The sequence below is a fragment of the Daphnia pulicaria genome, chromosome 1 (assembly GCF_021234035.1).
Source record: "Daphnia pulicaria isolate SC F1-1A chromosome 1, SC_F0-13Bv2, whole genome shotgun sequence".
Taxonomy (NCBI): Eukaryota; Metazoa; Arthropoda; class Branchiopoda; order Diplostraca; family Daphniidae; genus Daphnia; species Daphnia pulicaria.
In genome coordinates, this window is record NC_060913.1 from 31,991,495 (window position 1) to 32,012,449 (window position 20,955).

Genomic DNA, 20,955 nt, shown 5'->3' on the forward strand with positions numbered 1-20,955 from the left:
GGTGCTGATAACGGCTGGCCACCAGTGAACTCTGGTGGCTTGGGCTTAGGAAGGTATGGTCGATTGATGCGGAAGGCCCAGGGCATCAGATTTCGGGGACTCAGTAGCAGAAATTACACCTTGTGTAAGGCAACTGACAATGGAAGCCGTCGTCAGGGAGTCGAGAGGGAGAATAAGGAAGACGAGAGGAAGAATAAGGGAGGCGAGAGGAGTAATGGGGGAGAGAGAGGGAGAATGGGGGGAAAAAACTGAGAAGAATATTGTTGAGTCCATATTTGGTGAGCTCTTCAAAAGCCTAGCTACGTTTCTGTTGACTTAGGTGATCCAGTGTCCGAGGTAGACAGAGTGGGAGATAGATAGGTTTAAATTTTGAGCAAATTCGTCTGCTTTTGGCATGGCACAGATCAAGTTAAATGTGTAATATACTTAAATATTATTTAATTGAGAAATTGAGTTCTAGCCTCTGGTGATTTTCTGCCAGGGAGCACACACATTGACTTACTAAGATGCTGGAAAAACCTACGAATTCAAATTAGTAATTAATAAAAAATTTACTGCAAAAACCATGAACAATAGACCACGAACATGCAGTGTGACAAAATGTGAATAAAAATTGCAATCGTTGTTTGAAAAATCATTTCATTTCACAGTAAAACAATACACTACATTTCAAGACACTAATTATTGTTTTAAAATCCCAAATATTTCATTGGTTTTCGAGTAAAAAACGCGCGCTGGTCAGTCAAAATTGACTCAAGGAATAGCAAATAGCTTGTGTTTAAAAAGAATTAAAAATCGTCTGAATCATTTGTGTCTTCGGAAGAATCCGATGGAGTATCTGGAGCAACTGTCGTACTGACAGGTGCTTGGGTGAAATTATTAGGATTTGCATTTGGGTTCGCAGGATCGATCACGGGGTAACCGGGTGGTAAGCCCGATAGTGATGGTAAGGACGAAGGAGATTGACTTTGATAGGAAGGTAAAGTGTAACCAGGAGCGTAGGATGGTAAAGTATATCCAGGAGCGTAGCTAGGAGCGTAGCTAGGAGCGTAGCTGGGTGCGTAGCTGGGGGCGTAGCTGGGGGAGTAAGAAGGGTAAGAAGAATAGGCAGGATACGAAGGCCATGAAGGGGAATAGGAAGGCATTGACGCGTAAGAACTGGAAGTAAAGGGGTAAAAGGGAGAACAGTTTGGCTTGTTTTGGCACGGATTCGGATAAAACGGCATAGTTTTTGGTGGACTGCACGGTGGTTGACTGCACAGCGGCGGAGGAATTTGAAATGGAATCTGTGGAGAATCCAAAGTAATCAGAATGGATACAAGAATAAATTGATAATGAATTACCAAAGGCGGGACATGTGGTTGAATAGGCGGTTGTCCACATGGGCTACGTGTTGAACCGCATTCGCTTCCGCCCGGCTCTCCTTTAGCACCCATTTCACCAGGTAAGCCATTCAAACCCGGAAGACCTTTTGATCAGAACCGTTACAATTAATTTATTTTGTTAAACAAGTATCACATTTCTTCGTTTATACCTTGTGGTCCTGGAGGTCCTTCTGGACCAGGCGGTCCTACGAATAAAAAATATTATTCGCAATAAATAAAGTTAAATTGAAGCTTATAACTTACCCGAAGGACCTGGTGGTCCTGGCGGTCCAGGAGGTGCAGTCTTACAAGGAGAAGTCTGTTTTCAGCAATCAATGAAACATTTAATAAGAAAACAATTTAAAATAAAATTTAAAATTTGGTTCATACGTCTCTATCCTGTTCTAGAACTCCACCAGAACAATCACTTTCGTAATTATTTCTCTCTGGAGCAGCCATGAAATCTGAATGAATTAATGACACATTTAAAACAACTAAATAGTTTTAAAAATGAGTATTCAATGACATTATTACCTTCGCATTGGCGATTAACGTCCATCAGACGCATTCTCATCAAGCGTATGACATTCTTTTGGCGCATCAATTCCGCTTGGATGGCGGACAAACGACGGAGAACTAAACCGGAACCGTACCCGCCAACGGCTGGTTCATCAGCGTAAGGGCAGGGCTGTGATTGGGCCGCTCCGCAACCCTCCAAACGATCTTCCAAAAAGGAAATGCGCTGAGAAATCTTCTGCGGAATGGGCATTTTTTCGTAACAGTCATCGGGGATCTCTTCCGGCATGACAAACTGGTCTTCCAAGCTTCGAAGTTTCGATCTGTACTTGTCCGATACTTGCTCTTTCTTCCAGTCAAAGAGATTGTCTTGACTGGCTCGTTTCGCGAGATGCTCCATGAAGAGCAGAGTTTGGGCATTCTGTCTGAACCAGCTCATATCTTTGTTGAGGTAGCTGTTGGGGCACTGACTGGTGTCGCCAATTTCAGCCGATTCATCGCTGATCAGCTCGGCATTGACCTGAATGATATAAATTAGAAAAACGATTAATCCGACCTTTCGAGTGGTGAGAGGACGGCCCATCTTTTTGGTTGAGATCAAGACTGAGCTTCTGTCGTGCACCAAGACATCCAGAGAACTGGCCGCGTGAAATCTTTGCTACCTCTATGACTTGATCTTCTCCCCTTTTTGTATCCGAGGCCCCGGTTGCTTTTCTCCCTTTCCGGCCATCTGCATTAAATAAACAATTAACAGTATGTGGGGGGTGAGTGCGCGGGTGAGTATACCTCCCCGTCTGTGTAAACTCTGAAAATATCTTCAAATGCGTTTCCTTGAAGGTCTAGGGCACATAAATATTTATATTTAGCAGTACAGAACTAGACATTTCTTTGTTAGGGAAGTTGTTTTCCGGTACTACATTTTGTTGAAACGAAATTCTGGATCTTTTTACGGGGTTGAAAACCCAACAAATTTAAAACTCTAGCTCAGGTCTGTCACGTCGCAACACGCTCCCTTCTCCCGTGTGTTATGTACAAAGTCCAGCCCTTCCGTAGCTTTTAAATATTTACACAATAATATTTAAGGTTGAAATTCCTAGTGCTTTCCACCCGATAAACTTCAACGTATGTTTATCCTGGCAACACGTACATTATACACCTTGCTAAGGGAATAATGTAGTGAGTAGTAACAGAATAAAAGGCTAGGCGTTTACTTCGATTGAAATGAGGGTAAAGAGGAGTGGAGTTAAATCTTCTGTCTGGTAAAAATAGAAGAAGTAAAAGTTTAATGAAAAATAAAATCATTGAAGAAATAAGTACAGTACCTACCTAAAGTTTGGAAACGCGCGCGCGCGAGAGAGAGAACTTTATGGCGTTTAGCTTTTTTTCTCGGCGATCCGAAAAATCCAATTTTCGTCGGATCGCGATGAAATTTTTTTTGGCCGTAGCCATTAGGAGTAGCAATAAACTGAATTTTTTTCAGATTTTTCCTACTAAGGGGAGGGTAGGTTTAAAATGGATCCCTAAGTTTGGAAACACGCTATAGTGCTCCATACAAATTAGGGTACTTTGAAGGGGAATAACTAATGAACGGGTAGAGCTGGGAAGACGCGGAAAACTCTGAAATGAAGAGCTACACAAGCTGAACAGAAGTCTTCATTTTCAGATTTTTCGCGTAATATTTAATCTAGTCAATTCTGAATTGAAAATGGTTTTTATTTTATTGCCCGTTCTAGTCCCTTTCTTCCCCACCCATTCCACCCACGCCGGGTTGTCGCCCCCTCATAAGCGCGCGATTTCTCTGTTTAACAGAGAAAAAGGCGCGCGGGGTGGAAATGGGGAGGAAAAAAGGGACAAACACGGGCAAACAAATAAATTCTGTTTTCAATTCAGAATTGACTAGATTAAATATTACGCGAAAAATCTGAAAATGAAGACTTCTGTTCAGCTTGTGTAGCTCTTCATTTCAGAGTTTTCCGCGTCTTCCCAGCTCTACCCGTTCATTAGTTATTCCCCTTCAAAGTACCCTAATTTGTATGGAGCACTATAGCGTGTTTCCAAAATTTAGGGATCCATTTTAAACCTACCCTCCCCTTAGTAGGAAAAATCTGAAAAAAATTCAGTTTATTGCTACTCCTAATCGCTACGGCCAAAAAAAATTTCATCGCGATCCGACGAAAATTGGATTTTTCGAATCGCCGAGAAAAAAAGCTAAACGCCATAAGGTTCTCTCTCGCGCGCGCGCGTTTCCAAACTTTAGGTAGGTACTGTAGATGCTACTGAACTAATTTGAAATGGGAAATTGAAAGAAATGTTGTCAGTCAGTGGAAGGAACGTAAAATACACCTGCTACGACGATGATTTTATCACCGACTATCAGAATTTCACTGAATCTAGGTAAATTAAAATATCCTTGCAGCATCCATACTTGGATAATGTTCTGATGATGCAATGGATGGGCTCTTTACACGTTGTCGACCTCGTCTACTTTCCATCCCGTTTCGTTGTTCCTGTTTTCGTTATGTTAATGGCCGACCCATTTCCATCCGATAACCAAGCTAATCGATCTTGGTATACTATTTCTTTTGTGTCGTGCATTTATACACCTTTCTTAGATGACATTGCAAAATTGATCTTAGTTATCAAACGCTTATCGATTCCCAAAATATGATGCTGACTTCAACCCCTCTAGCAACGATTTACTAGTTTTTAATGCAATGATAACGATTTTCATCTCCAGTTCTTCAACAGTATTATAATTAAAATACAAGCATCCTATTCGGCTAAGAAATGTGATTACTTTCTTACTGTGTTATTATAGACTGGCGGGGCTTTGGCTAGTTGAATATGTTCATTGGGCACAACTTCCTCACTTCTAACGACAAACATCGTTTCTTCAGATAAGGTCTGTGCTCCTCGTGATTTTGTGTGTGATGTGTACTTGCAAAGTACCCTGCAGAAAAATTCAAAATTGTTAAATATGATGAAAATTGAAATTATTGTGATTTGAAATATGAAACTCAATAAGACAGAATATGAAATTATCCAAGTGATATGCGATGAATTTACAAAATACTACGTGATAGGTCAATATGACAAAAATATGTAATTGAAATTTTAAGTAGGATTGAACCTAGTTTACCAGAATGGAAACCATATGCCACAACACGCTAAATAAATCGATCAATATTGCATTTTTTATTTTGAAAATAACTGAACGTATTTTTTTCTTCTGAAAATTTTCTTCCATCGTTTAGCATTAAAAAAAATGAATTGAATTAATTTACGATAATCGCAATGTTTTTTCGCTAATTCATAAACATATGCTTTGCGGTAACGCCACCTTGAGTATATTCCCACATATGATTATCATTACCAGTATGAAGCTTCATTTGTGGTCGTAATTATGCCAGATTAACGTTCGTTTATTTTACAAGTAGAACTAACACGTTACATTTCTTAGGTTTATTACCGTAAAAAGTTTTTTGTAGCAAAACTTAATTTTTTTTGTTAAATGTATTTTTTAAATATTATTTTGCAATAAATACAAAACAGCTATATTTGCATAACTTTCTGTAAAGTTCTAATCACCTTTTCCTGGAAGTTTTCAATAGAAGTAGAACTAGCACTACAAGTATGCGGATAAGAAAAAGTACCCAATGTCATTCCCAGTGTCCACTATATAAACGAATGTGAACTCAATCCAGAGTTGTGGATAAAACCACACAAAATTGAAGAATGAAGATAAAAGAAAGATAAAAAGACAGGCCAGAGGCCAGGGAATTTACATAAATATTTGACTAAACCAACGCTATGAGTAGCCATTGTTAACAAAGCTTAACATGTGTTAACAGTATTTTCGGCTCAAGATACAGAAATCAAGTGGGAGACACAATATGGCTTCGAGATCCTTGGTTTAAGCCTTCTAGCGTTCAACATACAAGTGATAAACAATAAATGCCCCACAATGACAGCTGCAGGTCGAGAATGGAAACAAGAAGGGAATTATAATTTTGGAAGACTGGAAGACAAAAAGAAGACACAAAGATCAATCTGCACACTTAACTGTTTAGTATTACAGTACAATACACAGTTACAGATACTAGCAATTTAAAAACTTCCGGGAATTACAAAATATTTTAGTGGGTTAATCGTATCATAAATTATTCCGAGGTTGCAATGTCTATAATCATAGAAGTGAGCATGTTATTCAGCTTCTTCAAGACAGATTACTTGCAGCACAACACGGACAAGTTGATAACAATAAAGTACTGTTTTTCTTGTCACAACATTAAGCCATCAGACGGTACATTCAAGTTCTGAGATCAGTTTCAAGCAACGACAAAGCATTCCAAGGGATTGTAAAAAACCTAGTTGAAGACACGCAAAAAACTCAAATACGACCCAAGCCCTTCGTAAGACACAAATACGACACCTCTTCGTAATGGCTGACATTTGGAATAATTACTTGAAACCTAACAAGAAAAACAATGTTCGCGATGGACAGCGATTTTATTTCCCATTGGTTCTGTCAGACATGAGCTTAATGGAAGCAACCGCTGCCTACAATTTCATCTCCGCCCTATCGAAGCTACCCCATCAGTCCGACAGTCCAGAATGAAGTTGTACAACTTACAATAAACGTAGCGAAACTTGAGGTTGGCAATAAATTGGCGCTAACATTGAATCAAAGTTTCAACCTTCTCCAAATTAGGAAATTGACATCAGTCTGAAAAGTCGTCTCAGTAGGCCTGGTGGCTGTTTATTTAACATATGAAGCTTAGAATATAATCAGGACAAAGTTGCATTAAGCTTTGACGACTGGCCAGAAAACTACAAGTCTCTATGGGCATTATCGAATTATCTTATGGTGAAATTTAGGTCTCCATCATTAACAAAATATGGATTTGTTTCTTTGGTTGCAAAATTATATTGGTACCATTGTTAAGATGGGTGTTGCGGTAAACTCCATCCACACCATCCACACTCCCAATTTTAGTATTACTCCCTTTCTTATTTTTTTATATTTATTTATTCTCTATTTACTTTATAGAAGTGGATTGCAATACTAATCAGGCATTTCACCTGACAATATCAAGTTAAAGAGGATAATGCAGAGAATGAGACGTGCTGAATTCATGGGGCAACCAGCGAGTGGTAGAAGCGAGAAGTCTTTTGAACCTTTCAGCAATGCTGTTGATACACTACCGAGACTAACTTTCACTAGACGGAAAAGAGAATTGAAGCAGGTTGTCTGGAAAGCTTCATCAAGAAAACCTGCCCATTTTTGAAACATTTTTTCGAAGTAAGTTACCTTATTTGGATATTCTTAATGTCTTGCTAATTTTTATTACATGTATTTATTTGTTTAGCTTTTCATGGAAAATGTAGACTTAGTACTTGGTAAAAAAAACTGCTGAGAATTTTAGGGACAAGTGGAACAGTTCTGCAAAACACATTATCAAGGCTGCCAGGAGCCCACAAAAAACGTGCTTTGCAACTTCTCAATTCTAAGAAATCTAGGGGAACGAAAGAAGGTTCAGGTAAAAACAAACTCTTCATTTAAATTAATAATAAATTGCAATTCACTGATGTTTTCCTTTTAACTTCTTTCAGAATTTGAGTCCAGAGCAATATTGCCCATCGTCATCCCCGGTGAGGGGGTGAAGGAGGGAGGGAGCGGCTCCTTCACAGCTAAATAACCTCGTCTTCGCTATAACTCTCAATTAACACGCATTGCATTATCATCAGGACTTGGATCTTTTTTATTCGGAAGGCAACAGCGAAATGTAACAACTTGCCGGTGAAGTGATTGAATGTGGCAGTGAACTAATAGAAAATGATACAGTACCTAACTAAAGTTTGGGAACGCGCGAGAGAACCTTATGGAAAAAGGCGTTTTTCTCGGCGTTCCCGAAAATCCAATTTTCGTCGGATTGCGACGAATTTTTTTTTTGCCGTAGCCATGATGGGTAGCATTACGCTGATGTTTTTTATATTTTTCCTATCAAGGGCTTGGTCACTTTTAACTCGAGCCCTAAGTTTGGGAACGCTCTGTAGAGCTATATGCAAATTAGGGTACTTTGAAGGGAAATAACTACAGAACGGGTAGAGCTAGGAAGACGCGGAAAACTTTGAAATGAAGAAGTTCACTAGCTGAACAACATTCTTCATTTTCAGAATTTTTGCGTCATATATAATGTACGGCATTTTTAAATTGAAAATATCATTAATTTTTTTGCCCGTGTTTGTCCCTTTCTTCCCCATTCCCACACCACGCGCCTTTTTCTCTGTTTAACAGAGAAAACACGCGCTTATGAGGGGGCGACAACCCCCTCAGTGGGTGGGAATATATATAAAAGTATTGTAGTATAGTCAAATAAGCCATTTGACCCCAAACAAATTATTAACCGTTATTTCGGTCGTGAGCACTGTTTATACCATAAAATTTAATTTTGTTCAAAATCCTTGTGAAAAATATCGTGTAGAACATGTTTAAAAAGTTATTTGAATTTTTTTTTTTTAACCCGTGTAAACACTTTTTCTGGTGGAAATTTAAGATTTTTAAAAATTTGAAATTGTAAATCTTTCATTCTCTGAATTTACCAATTTTGGTGCAATTATGAATAAATTTAGTGTGCAAAAAAAAATCTAACGTAAAACCCGTTTTTTCCGCGCGAAAAAGTGTTTCCGTTTTTAACACATCGTGATATTGAATGTAGTCAATTGTAAATTGAAAACAGTTTTTATTATTTTTTCCGTTCTAGTCCCTTTCTTCCCCCCCATTTCCACCCCGCGCGCCTTTTTCTCTGTTAAACAGAGAAAAACGCGCTTATGAGGTGGCGACAACCTGGCGTGGGTGGAAAGAGGGGGGAAGAAAAGGACAAACACGGGCAAAAAAATTAAAACTATTTTCAATTCACAATTGACTTTGGCGTTCCCAAACTTAGGGCTCGAGTTAAAAGTGACCCTGTCCTTATAGATAGGAAAAATCTAAATAAAACAAAAAAAACAGCGTTATGCTACCCATCAATGGCTACGGCCAAAAAAAAATTCTTTGCAATCCGACGAAAATTGGATTTTTGGGAACGCCGATAAAAACGCCTTTTTCCACATTAAGCGTCGGGTTGAAAATATTTGATTGAACCCGAGATTTTGCAAAAAAAGGCTAATTTTGTTCTGTTTCTTTAGTTTTTTCGTCGGCGTGGGTGCTAAAAATATTTTTTTTTTTTATTTTTTTCATGGAATGTATTTTTTTACCTAGGCGCAAGATATATTAAACGTCTCTCTCAAAATTTAAAAAAAAAGTGTAAAATGAAACAGTCTAGAGGGAGCCATCTGTAACTTTGTTGATTCGAAGGAGTAACGTTTTTACAATACAAACGTCTTTGTTTTAACAATTTAATGATATTCAAGCTAGACAAGAAGAAAGAAACATCTAATGTAACTACAAGACGACTAGAGTATAGAATTGAAATTTATTTCTTATTGTTTTCAGTTGCAACGATCATTGCTCTAATGCATTTCTATTATGTTTGTTTTATTGTCGTTTCCATTATTGATTTTGAAAATGTCTTGTATCTTTGGAAGTTTTGAATTTCATTATTGCTTGTTTCTCGTGCTTGTTCATTTATTTTGACAATACAGAATGATAGCTGCTGTATTTATTTGCTGTTTTTCGTTTTTAAACTATACTAGCTTTGATTAGAGCTACAAATTAAGAGCATTTATAGTCGACCAGAAGGTATAGCTGGGTCTGTATTAAGGGCTTTACCTTGTATTCTTTATATTTATTTATTTTCTTTTTTTATAAATTTTTTATTGCCCGATTTTAGGGTGTCTGTCTGGCGTACCCGTCATTTGGCTTTTTAAAGTCCTGAATTCGGACCTTTTTTTAACAGTGTGAAATATCATTTTGACAAAGGTGGAAGCTATGACGACTGGCTCAAACTACAAGTCACTGGAAAGAGAAGGTTCTTTTGCGAGAAGTTTATCTTTAATATCAGAACATTTGTGATTATAACCGGCAGCTGTTTTTTTCCTCCTCCTTCTTTTGGCTTGAAATGTCGCTGAGTTCTTGGCATTTTCGGCTACCCCACTAAAGTCTTAAAACTTTCTGTAAAACACGAGCAAAGAAAAAAAACATAAGGTAAATTATTAAATAGAGACTTTAAACCAGTCTTCAACGAAACGAATATAGGAATACGGGAAAAATTAGGTTTCGAAGAAGATACGGCCCACTTTCTCCACTGCTAGATATCTAAAGGTTTTTTTCAGAATTGTAAGCCTACATATTGAAATACATTTAAGCTCATGAATCCTGGTAGCTTTGTTTTTCAATCCGATCCCAATCCAACTCCACAAATGCAAGTCCGCCGAGGGAAACGTTGCAAGTTAGAAAAAGAAAAAAGAAAACGAACAAAACAAAGAACAAGGAAAGAAAGAGAAGGGAAAAAAGAAGAGAAGAAAGAAAAAAGAGAGACAACTATCAAAAACACATAATTGGATAAAAAAACATAAAAAAAATAAATTTTTTTTTATGGATCTTAATCGGGTTTGTCAGACGAAGAAGCACTTTGTTCTATTTTCTTCGAAATTTAAAAAAAAGCTCTTAATAACAATTATGAAAAAAAATTATTGAAATTAATTTCAAAATTACAGTCTTAATAGGCCTACAACTTGACACGTCTTGAAGGGGAAAGCGACTGACTGTCTGACAGCCCTTTTCAGTAGAAGTGTGAAGCTGAATCAGGCGCACACAGAATAAGGATGGGAATTTTTTACCCCGGGGTACTACACACCGAGACGGCCATCATAAATTTGAATGTGCTTAAATCAAAAGCCAGAAAATACAGAAAATACATGTAATATTTTATTTTTCAGACGTTAGTACTATTCAAGGACCACCCTTCCCTACACAGTTTTTCTAACTCTTATCAATGATTGGCAAGATCAAATTGTTACGAACGAAATTTTATCGTTCATATCCATTTGGCTTTGTCTAGCCTTGCTAAGGTTGAACCGAGTCAATATCTCGAAAACGTTCAGGTAAGGTAGTAATGGCCTTGAGTTATTTTGTATTACCGCAACTGATAGAAGAGTTACGTTTAATTTCGTTTGAATCGGTAATTCCGCTTTTGAAATTATAGCTTTCATTACATAATGGCAACGTTAAATCTAGCTGCAACTCCTGATGAATTCCATAAAGATTTAATAAAAGTTATACTGCTCAGTTTTATTTAAAAAATTATTTTGTGGTTTTTACGGCATCGTCAGTATGCAGCAGCATTAGTGGCGAAGTAAGCAACAGCTGCCTTGTCCCGCAAAAGAATCAGTAGGGAAATGGAATTTCCCTGGGAGGATCCCACTTGATCCAACAGCATTTGATTGCGTTAGATTCGTTGTTTGATGCGTTAGAGATCATGCAACGATCGGATCGAGCAACAGAAGAAACGATCGCAGTCGATCACCGTCGAGACGTCCGTCTTCTCGTCCCCCTGTCGTGGCTCCCGGATTTGATTTGCCGCCGGTCGGAGCCCCTGCCCCAGCCATGATCGTCCCTCCGCCCTGGTTCCGCCGGGTTGAGTGCGCCAATTTCCGAGAACATGGTGAATGCCCGAGGGGCGATCTCTGCTGGTGTGTCCACGGATACCAGCCGGATCTGGAGTTATCGGAATCATTGGACATCCCAAGAGGACCACCACAAAATCCTCAGCTGGGCAACTAGCAAACGGAGCAAATTTTGAATTCTACCAATCAGGTGTGAATACCTATTTTTAATGTGAAGTCATCTGCTCACTGATCAGAAGAACACTGTTTGATCAATAGGAGTTAATTTTAAAGTGTATGTGATAACTGTTTTCATTCATTTCAGTTTGTTTCAACAGACTCGTCTGAAGAAAAATAGGTGGCGGCTTCGTACATTGGACACACGAATCTTTTGATCCTCTTGTTGGGTTGGCGCCAGTTTTAAAACATTTCTTATTACTATCACAATGGACGTCGTAGACAACTTGAGTATACGAATAAAAATTCACTATATGGTTCGCGTATTACTTTTCTCTTTTCTGGACCATTTATTTCGCATGGTACTGCACAGTCTGTACCATGCAGTAAAATTAAAGTATTGGAGACATCTCATGAAGTTCAACATCTTGAAGTTCCAAGTAGTTTGTCTTCTTTTACATCAGTGTCGGGTAAAGCATTTAAAAATATAATTCCACCCGTTAGACGGGGCCAGCCTCTACGATCCGGCGCTGATGCTCCGCCCATTAGACGGGAGATTCTACCATCCGGCGCAGCTGCTCCACCCGTTGGACGGGGCCAGCCACACTTAACATGTCATATGATGGTCTCATATGACTTGTTCAACTTCCTTACTCACCAAGTCGGGACAGCGCCCATCGTACGCAGTGTCGAAACGGAACAGGGCTATCTTACGACAGTAACCGTTCAAGGTTTATTACTTTTTTAATTTATTTTTATCTTGTTATTTATTAGCTATTTCTCATTTTTTTCAGGTGATCCCTTTGTGGTCAGCTACTCTACCAGGGATAACTACGTTGCTGACAATAAAAGGGAGGCTGCCACGATTTTTATGAATCACCTAGTTGATTTAGGCGTGGTGACCCTAAATGGACCTAGGGTCACCACAGGCCCCAATTTCACAGCATACGTCCAGAGCCTGGATCTGGGGAGATGGGGCCACTACAACGTGCATAATACACGTTGTGTGATAGAGCGTCATCTCGGTCCGGGAAATTTTTTTTCTCTAAGAGGAGGAGCAGGTAGATACCACTGCAGCCTGCAGTATCCCTGCTATGGTAGAGGTAATGGTATTTTAAAAATAAAATAAAAAAAATTTCTAAATTTTTTATATTTTTCGATAAAATATGCGTCGACAAGACTGACTTTTGGCCGATGGGACGGCAGGGAAGGCAAGTCAGTACCTTTCACCAATCTTGACTCTTTATAATGCGACATGAATCACATCAAGATGTGAGTTAATTTAATCCAATCTATCGAGAGTTTCTAGAATTATTGAGGAATAAATCCCACCGTGCAAAAAAAGTGCGAGCATTCAGCATTAAGCCCTCTCATAACCGCCATCCCATATATATGATTATTATCAAATTATTAAAAGGCAAAATTTAGGTTTTCAAGGGTTTCCATCATAAAAAAATATGGAACCTTATTCGAAAGAAGTGCTTCCAGTACTAATTGCAATTGAACACTTCCATAGAGATGAAATCATACAGTTTAAAAATTGTAAGAAAGAAAGTTATAAAAAAATAATAATACAAAAGGAACCATTAGTTCATTCTGGTATTAATAAATAACTATAATCAGCACAAACTTCTGTTGTTTTCCTTCATTTATAATATCTATTTCTTATAACCCCATAGATCAATAATCTTGATTGAATTATTTAATTTTGTTAAGTGTTTCATAACTTTTAAATATTGCTTTTAGGTTGATGATAATGAACTCATGGTGAACCGCAGATATCAGACTGCTGGCCTCGTCTCTCAGTAGCCGACTAACGATGTCAGAAAGCCTGAGGTTGAAAAAAAATGCAGGGGAAATCTACTCTGCGCCTACCTATTGGGCGCTTGCAAGTCAAAGAATGCGTCTGATAGTCTCCAGTAGAAAATTTCGTTTGCGTGGTTGCCTTTTGGTTGCTCTGTTAAGCAAGACATATTATTTAGAAAAAACTGGCCTTTTTTTCATCTTCCTAAATCAAGATCAGAGGGGGGAGGAGATTTGACGGTAAGTATCGTAACATCCGACGTTCAAAATTTCAAACTAGCTTCTAGCTGGCATCATGGGAGCCGATTGAATGTTTTCGATAAAATTACTAAAAATTTTTTGTACTCTCCACCGCGCTCCTTGCGGAAGCAAGCAGAAGGTTTTATCTGTTGGCCTTAATTTTAGACCAATAGAAGTCACATGGGCCTTAATATTTAGTGGAACCAAGCTGGATTCCGCAAGGGGCGTGGCGGAGAGTACAAAAAAATGGCTGCCAGGCAGAGAGGGAAAAGGGAAAAATGAGCCTCTCAGTAAATTAGTCATATCTCAACCAATAAAATCCGGAAAGAAAATTCCTTTTGGATTTTGGTGGTTGAGATAGCAATAAACCTTTTTGTACAAGTAGTTTTTCTATAGCTCCCCCGCTTTTCAGAAAAGCGATGTCAAAATACCACCCATTTCTGACATAATTTAAAAAACCCAAACTTTAACGCTGAATATCTTGTAAACGGGTGGGCATTTCGTCTTTCTGCAGACACAGGTAAATCCGACCTGCAGAGACGAACATGATTATATTTTTTTATATATTCGTAAGGCCTTTTCCGGATTTAGATCTGGAAAGCCGCTCCGGGATTTCGGTCTATTTGAGTCGTAGATCGCTTGTTAAAAATACTAAAAATTGCCCCTGAGAGGCGATCAGCCTCCCTCACTAGCGAAACTGGTGGTTAATCTTGAAACCCCTTAGAAAATACCCACTGGGGTTCGTTAAGTGAACAATTTTTTTTCGTTTTGTGGCATTGCCAGATTTAAGAAAATGTAATCGTAGTAGGAAAACAAAGTCTAAAAACAATAGGGAATTTACGTATTTTGCTTGACGGAAAAACGACGACGCATGTCAGAAGAAAATTTTTTTAGTGTCTTATTAAATAAACTTGATTTTACAACTCAATATACGAAATGTCCAAGTCAATTGATACTAAAAAATACGAAGATCGGAGATTTTTCTAACGCCATGACTTTCTTCGTAATTTTCGGCTGCAAAAAGTTTGAAAAAAAAGAGATTTTATTTGTTGGCTACAGCGCTGCCATATCGTCTTAACAAAAGTTGTAGTTCGCATCACTTCTTTCTCATCAAAAATGAAAGAGAGAAAGAGGTCTGGCGTTTATTGCTAGAAAACTCTACTCTGTATTGGCTAAGAAACATTGTCACGTGTCATTTGGCAACGTTGATTGGGTAGTTTCCAAGTCGTTCACTTAACGAACCCCTGTTCTGAATATAGACTAGGCTAACGTCCGGAGTTGCCAGTTTTATTTGGATTGGACAATTATTGGAAATTGGACACAAATTCGTTATTGCTCTTGCATGGCGGCTTGTGGAGTTTCGCCGGTGTCATTATTAGTTTTATGTTTCCCATTTCGTAAATCATCTCCAGTTTCTCTTCATAATTGGGTCATTCCTCTGGAATCGAATTAATTTTGGCACTCGACATCACCGATTTTTTTATTTTTTACAGTGTGTTCATTGTGTTTGTATAAAATTTTCTGTAAAGGTAACAAATTTTCCCGTTTACAGAGTGGGAGATAAAAAATCCTAAAGTTTTGGTTTTTTAAATTTAAAAAATTGATTTTTTTCGTTAAAATTCAATTTGTTCCGATACCGTTTGTGCTATAGATTTCAAAAACAGAGAAAAGATAGATAATTTTTTTTCTTTTTAATCATCTATTTGGAATTCAAATTAAATTAAAAGAAAGTAAGGATATTGGGGTTTAAACCTTTTTTTTTTAGCCTTAGCTACTTTTGAGAGCCTAGATGGTTCTGTTTCCGGTTTCCACTTCACAAATCTGACAAGCTACGCCCTAAAATGTCTGAAAATCGGGGATACGTTTACCCTGAATTGGGGGTTACCCTATTGGGCATAAGTTTTAATGAGCTGTGTTACTAGCGGTTGCGAGAATACATAATTCCGCTTCACACCACTTAAACCAGCCTTATCTATTTAAAGTTGGTCGACCATCTATTGATACATTTCACAATGGCATTCTGAACAAATATCAATTTATTTTAATTTTATCTCGACGTCACTATGATTGTAGCTATTCGTTATCAATTACAAGAATAATAACAAAAATCGATATTTGATGATAATTAATAATTTAAAAAATGTTCGATACGAAATCACAAAAAATTATGTTTGTACTTTGTAGAAATGTCGTAGATTGTTTGGTCAAGATTTGAACCTTCTATTTCACTCATCTTAGCCATCGTTTTATAAAATTTACCGGTCGCTAAAAATTGGTCAAAATGTTTGCTCATGCGTGACATGTTAACAAATGATCCAATCCCAGTTTATCAGAGAAAAGGAAGGGGCTTTTCTCTGCAGTTTATTCATAGGAGCTTCTGTTCTTGTTCTTTGTTATTTTCCTCATTTTCCGTCTGGAATGTTGTTACTTTAGCATTATAAAAAGTTGTGTTTGATTGCGAAAGAGTCACATTGTTAACACAGATAACTGTACATACAGTTAATTACACTACACTACTCATATGTGCTGCTCACAGATCCAATGAAATCCCTCAGACCCCTCGATATCCCTGTGCTGGTAATCGTTCTTGATGAAAGTTGTTTTAGACGGCGAATTGTGAACGGTGAAGCAGTCACGGAGGGGTGAAGGATTTTCAATACAAATTCAATGGATTCTCTTCGCGAAAATAAATTTCACTTTCCAAATATTCTGATGACATAAATTGACCGGCGCGCGTTTTATGAAACGCATAAAGATGTTGGTCGTCTGTGTATTGTTGGATCGTTGCATAATCAAACGCCAAGATGAACGTTTTTTTTTTCCTTTTTCTTTCAGCCACGTCTTTAAATCACATATCCTATGTAGCGCCGAGAGACTATATCGCATATTGTAACGAATACATATCTCCTCGAGGAAGAGTCTCAGCAGCGCACTTGCAACGCCAAGGGCGCGCAAAGTCTACACCATTCAAACAGATCGATAAAATAAGGTTATGCACAGCTATATGGCACCAGTATGTGTGTCAATATATGTATTACTCCTACTTCACTTCACAAAGGATTTCGAAGAACGTTTTCGATTGTGTGTTATTGCCGATATATATACGTATATATACGCGCTCCATAATATTATTCATAAAAAAACACTACCTACAGTTTGACACGCATGAGTTGCTGCCGCTGAATATACCTCTTGATATCTACGCTGGCGTCGCACGCTCCTGTGTGTGAGCCCGCACACACACAGTGGCTTTGACAGCTCCCCTTTTGAATCTGGTCTCTATATGTGCATGTGTGGACTGTATGGATGTAATAGCGACGAACCTGCTGCCTCTGCCCGCATGTGCATTTGATACGCATTCGGTTATTGACTCAAAGGCCATCATGCAGTGCGAATTTAAAAAGGAAAAACTATCACACGTATGTGTCCCAACCCAAATACCCAACACGTCAGTCGCTTCCTGGAAAATCCTGATGCTCGATCGCTCTTTGGCGATCCTTTTTTTTTTTTTATTTCTCCTTTAAGCTATCCACTGATGCATAGTTATTCCAGCATTACCTTTCCTTTTGTCTTTCTGTTGACAATATTACGTATGTCCGAAGATCCTTTTGCTTTTCCATGTGATATAATTTAAGAAATGAATTTCAAACCCAGTTAACCCAGTCCCATACGCTAAAACATTCACCAGCGAATATCATTTCTTGTTAAGAAAACGGTACGAACTATACGGAACTATAGAAGGGAGTTATAAAACTGGCTGCTCCTGCTGCTGGCGGATCAACTTTGATTAGATATTTCCCAAGCTTTGGTGCTGCTGCTACTGCTTCTAAATGTGTGTGGGGTGGGGTGAGGGTGGGAGGGGGGTCTATAATAGCTGAAAATCCAATCCCCAATAGAAGAAAAAGAAGGAAGGAAAAAAAAAGAAGAAGAAGATTTAGCGTGATACGGTCTCTTCTTCTTCTTCGTCTTCTTCTTTTATCTATTCAGCTCAGACGCGACGAATGGAAAGGCCCGGGACTTTTGGGCGGCCAAGGGACGACGGCTCAACCGCTATGTAGTGTCCGTGTGTGTGCTGGGGGCTGTGTGCTGGGCTGTATATACTATTATATGTTACGTCTAAATCTTCCTTCCCGATCTCTATAGATATTTTCCTTTCGACATTATATTTCGGTCGATAGGAAACTGTCGTCCCTCGTCTGATACTGCCTGTGGTCCTTATGAGCCAGTTGTACACAGGCGAATAGAATGGAAAGAGAGGGGATGATGGGAGGAGGAATATGAAGGAAGCCGGAAGGGGATTAAGATCGTTCTCCTATGCCCAGGCTATGGTATATATAACAGGAGTAGCATCAGTTGTCAATTCATTTTTTTTCTCCCTTCTATTACCTTGTAGATAAACACATTTATCCAACTAAACTGTATTTATTTTGTTAATTCTTTCTGCCATTTTACGGATAGTTATCTAGAGACTAGGCACATAGATAATTCGCTCGACCCATTTTAAAGTAGCGCGCGTTCATCAGCAGGGGAGAATACAAAGCAGCAAAAAACTTAATCTTCTTGTCTTGTTTCTTTGCTGTGATTTGGTTGGATGAATCAACCGTGAGCTGCCGCTGCCGTTGCTGCTGCTTTAATTGATCCGAGAACGCCACAAATTCAATTGTACAATCAACCGGCAATCCATCACTGCTGCTGCTGTTCCGGTGGTTAGCTTCTCGTCTCAGCCTCTGTATAGGGGGGAGCAAAAATTGTCTTTTATTTTGACTTATGATACAGCGCAGCTCACAAGGCTTTCTTGCGTTACCCTTTGGCTGTTGTTGCTCTTACAGCGGGACGCGGCGGGCCCTGTTGTTGTTGTAGTTGTAGTTGTGGTAGTGCTGTACACCGGAAGCAGACGAAGAGAGGCACGGCAGTGCATGTTTTCGCCGTCTCTGGCTTATAATTCACTCGCTTAGCTAACGGTCTTAACGTGTCAGACGGCATTAGCTCTCCAATCCGTTTGGCGATGCGCGATTAGCCCGACGCCGCGGCCGCCGATTAACGCTCCTACGGCGGTTGCACTCGCACACCCACATAGCGCCGACGAATTTATACACACAAACACCGCCATGCACCAGCCGCGGGATGCAATTATGGTTAGCGTCTAACTATTTATATACATCCCCTACAACCCTCCGCATCGAGTCCCGTCGATGGCAATGCAATTAAAGACTCAAAACAACAAAATAGATTCCCAATGTAGTTCCTTATTATAATTTTTTTTTTCTGGTCTTGTTTTTTTTTTCTAATGAAATTAAATTAATGCTGCCTAATAGCCTAGAACGCTAATGATACCAAATGGATATGCGGATAGATACTATTCAAAATCTAAAATTCTAATTTCTTGTTTTTAATATTTCCAGTTGTTTAATGAATAATAAGTGATAAAGGCCCGACCCAAATATAATTTCTGTACATTACCACAAAGTCATCTTCGTGCTACATGAGAATGGAAATGGACTGCGAATTCCATTATGTATAGAATTTGGAAGGAACCCGATCCGGGCTCGAACCCCCCAGTATACACTTACTAACATTCGGGCAAATATACAAAAGAAACGGGAGAAAAAAAAAAGAAAACGAGACAGTACATCAGTAACGTTATATATTGTATGATATAAGAAAAAAGAGAAAACAAAAAAGGGGTCCCAGATTAGACAATAGTCGGGGGAAGCGAATGAGAATTAAGGAAAGAGACGCAATCAAGTCCACCCTTATTTAAGAGCTTCACTACTCGGATGGTTTATACGCAAAGACAGTAGCACAGGCTACGAAGAATGAAGTAAAAGGAAAATATAAGAGGACTCTACTCATCGTCCGGCTGAAAATCCCGTGCGGTTCCATTGAAACGGGGCCGTCTAATATAATAAAGGGTGGAAGAAAATCCAGCCAGAAAGGGAAAGAGCATCAACAGGGCGCGGTTCTCGGCTCCCTTAATAATAAATATACAACAACGAAAACATCAGCGGAAGAAAGGGGGGGGGGGGGATGCGCAACTTTTTATTTCTCCCCCTCTGCCAGCAACTCTATTACTAACTTTTGTTTTTCTCTTCATGATATACAGTCATCAACCCGGAGAAAAAAACTCGGGCTGCCTCTTGGACTAACCCGCAAAAAGAGATATATGTACACTCCAATCGCTCTCGCTTTCTCTCTCTTGATTCGTCCCAGATCTTCTTCAAGTTTTTTTTTTTTTTCCTTTTTTTTTTATTATTTCTATAATGGAATAACTTTGCCACTCCCGGAGCAGTATTATATAGCGGCAACAGCGGCCACTTGTTTCCTCCCTTTTTCCCGTCCGTATTTTTGTTTTATTATTTCCTAAATATTCTTAGAACCGCCCCGGCGTCTCCTCAACTGTCTCGACCGCAAGAGAATCAAGATGCATATAGGCCGCCATCAGAATAAGAAAAGCTAAAGCCGAGAAAACAGTCAAGTGCAACAACTGCAACAACAAACCAAAAAGAAAAAGAAAAAAACGCCCAGACCGAGACGAACGAAGAAATCCCTCCTTGTCTTCATGTGTCATGAAGACGAGCAATAAATACATACAGTTGAAAGCGAGGAAAATGAAGGGGGGATTCCCTCTCTCATCCATATACATAAATCACTCGACTCCCGCCGCGCGCTCATATCCTCGCTGCATTGCCTAGCTCTTCTGTTATAGGCTGCGCGGGAGGGCGAATAAGGCAAGCAGCGTGAAATTTTTCAGCGCTTTTTCCTTTCCCCCCCCCCCCCCCACTCGGCCGGCCGCCGGCCCATCATGTTCCTATATCTGCGTCTTGTATGTATGCCAATGTCATGAACAATTTTTCCCCACTATGGGACAACACTATATATGGGGGTCCCACCCACTATATACAACAGCACACATAGCCGCCGGCAGCACAAAAGGAAAAAGAAGAAGAAGAAGATGCAGTTGCCGGAGTCTCATCCGTCTGTCGTCAGTGCGCCATGCTCGGCTGAACTCTCCGACAAGGGCAGATTGTGTGACTCCTTCTATTTCTTTTCACTAGCTGTGCTGCCGCTGCTGCTGCTGCTGCTGCTGCGTTATATTCATTCACTCACTCCATTTGGAATGCTGATGAATCTCCATCCAGCATCCATAGACGGAGAGACTGTATATACATAAATATACAGAGCCACCCTCGTCCTTTAGCTGTGTGTCCTTCGGCCGTTAAGTCTTTCACCCCCTCCATCCGCGTCCCTTTATTCACCAAAAAGACTTTCTACGTCAGACTCTGTCTCGTCTCGCCCTGGAGCTGTTTCC

The 20,955-nt window shown here is 39.3% G+C and overlaps 1 protein-coding gene across 1 annotated transcript; it reads right to left on the reverse strand.

Annotated features, from left to right (window-relative positions):
- Positions 1–624: 624 nt before the first annotated feature.
- LOC124320887 (DNA-directed RNA polymerase II subunit RPB1-like) lies at positions 625–2,551 on the reverse strand. Its single transcript, XM_046783791.1, has 6 exons — positions 1,899–2,551; positions 1,755–1,828; positions 1,629–1,683; positions 1,535–1,570; positions 1,344–1,468; positions 625–1,286 (listed from the first exon to the last, which is right to left on the reverse strand). Exons 1-6 carry the CDS (start codon positions 2,461–2,463, stop codon positions 789–791), a joined length of 1,353 nt encoding a protein of 450 aa, XP_046639747.1. The 5' UTR covers positions 2,464–2,551; the 3' UTR covers positions 625–788.
- Between the last annotated feature and the right edge of the window lie 18,404 nt (positions 2,552–20,955).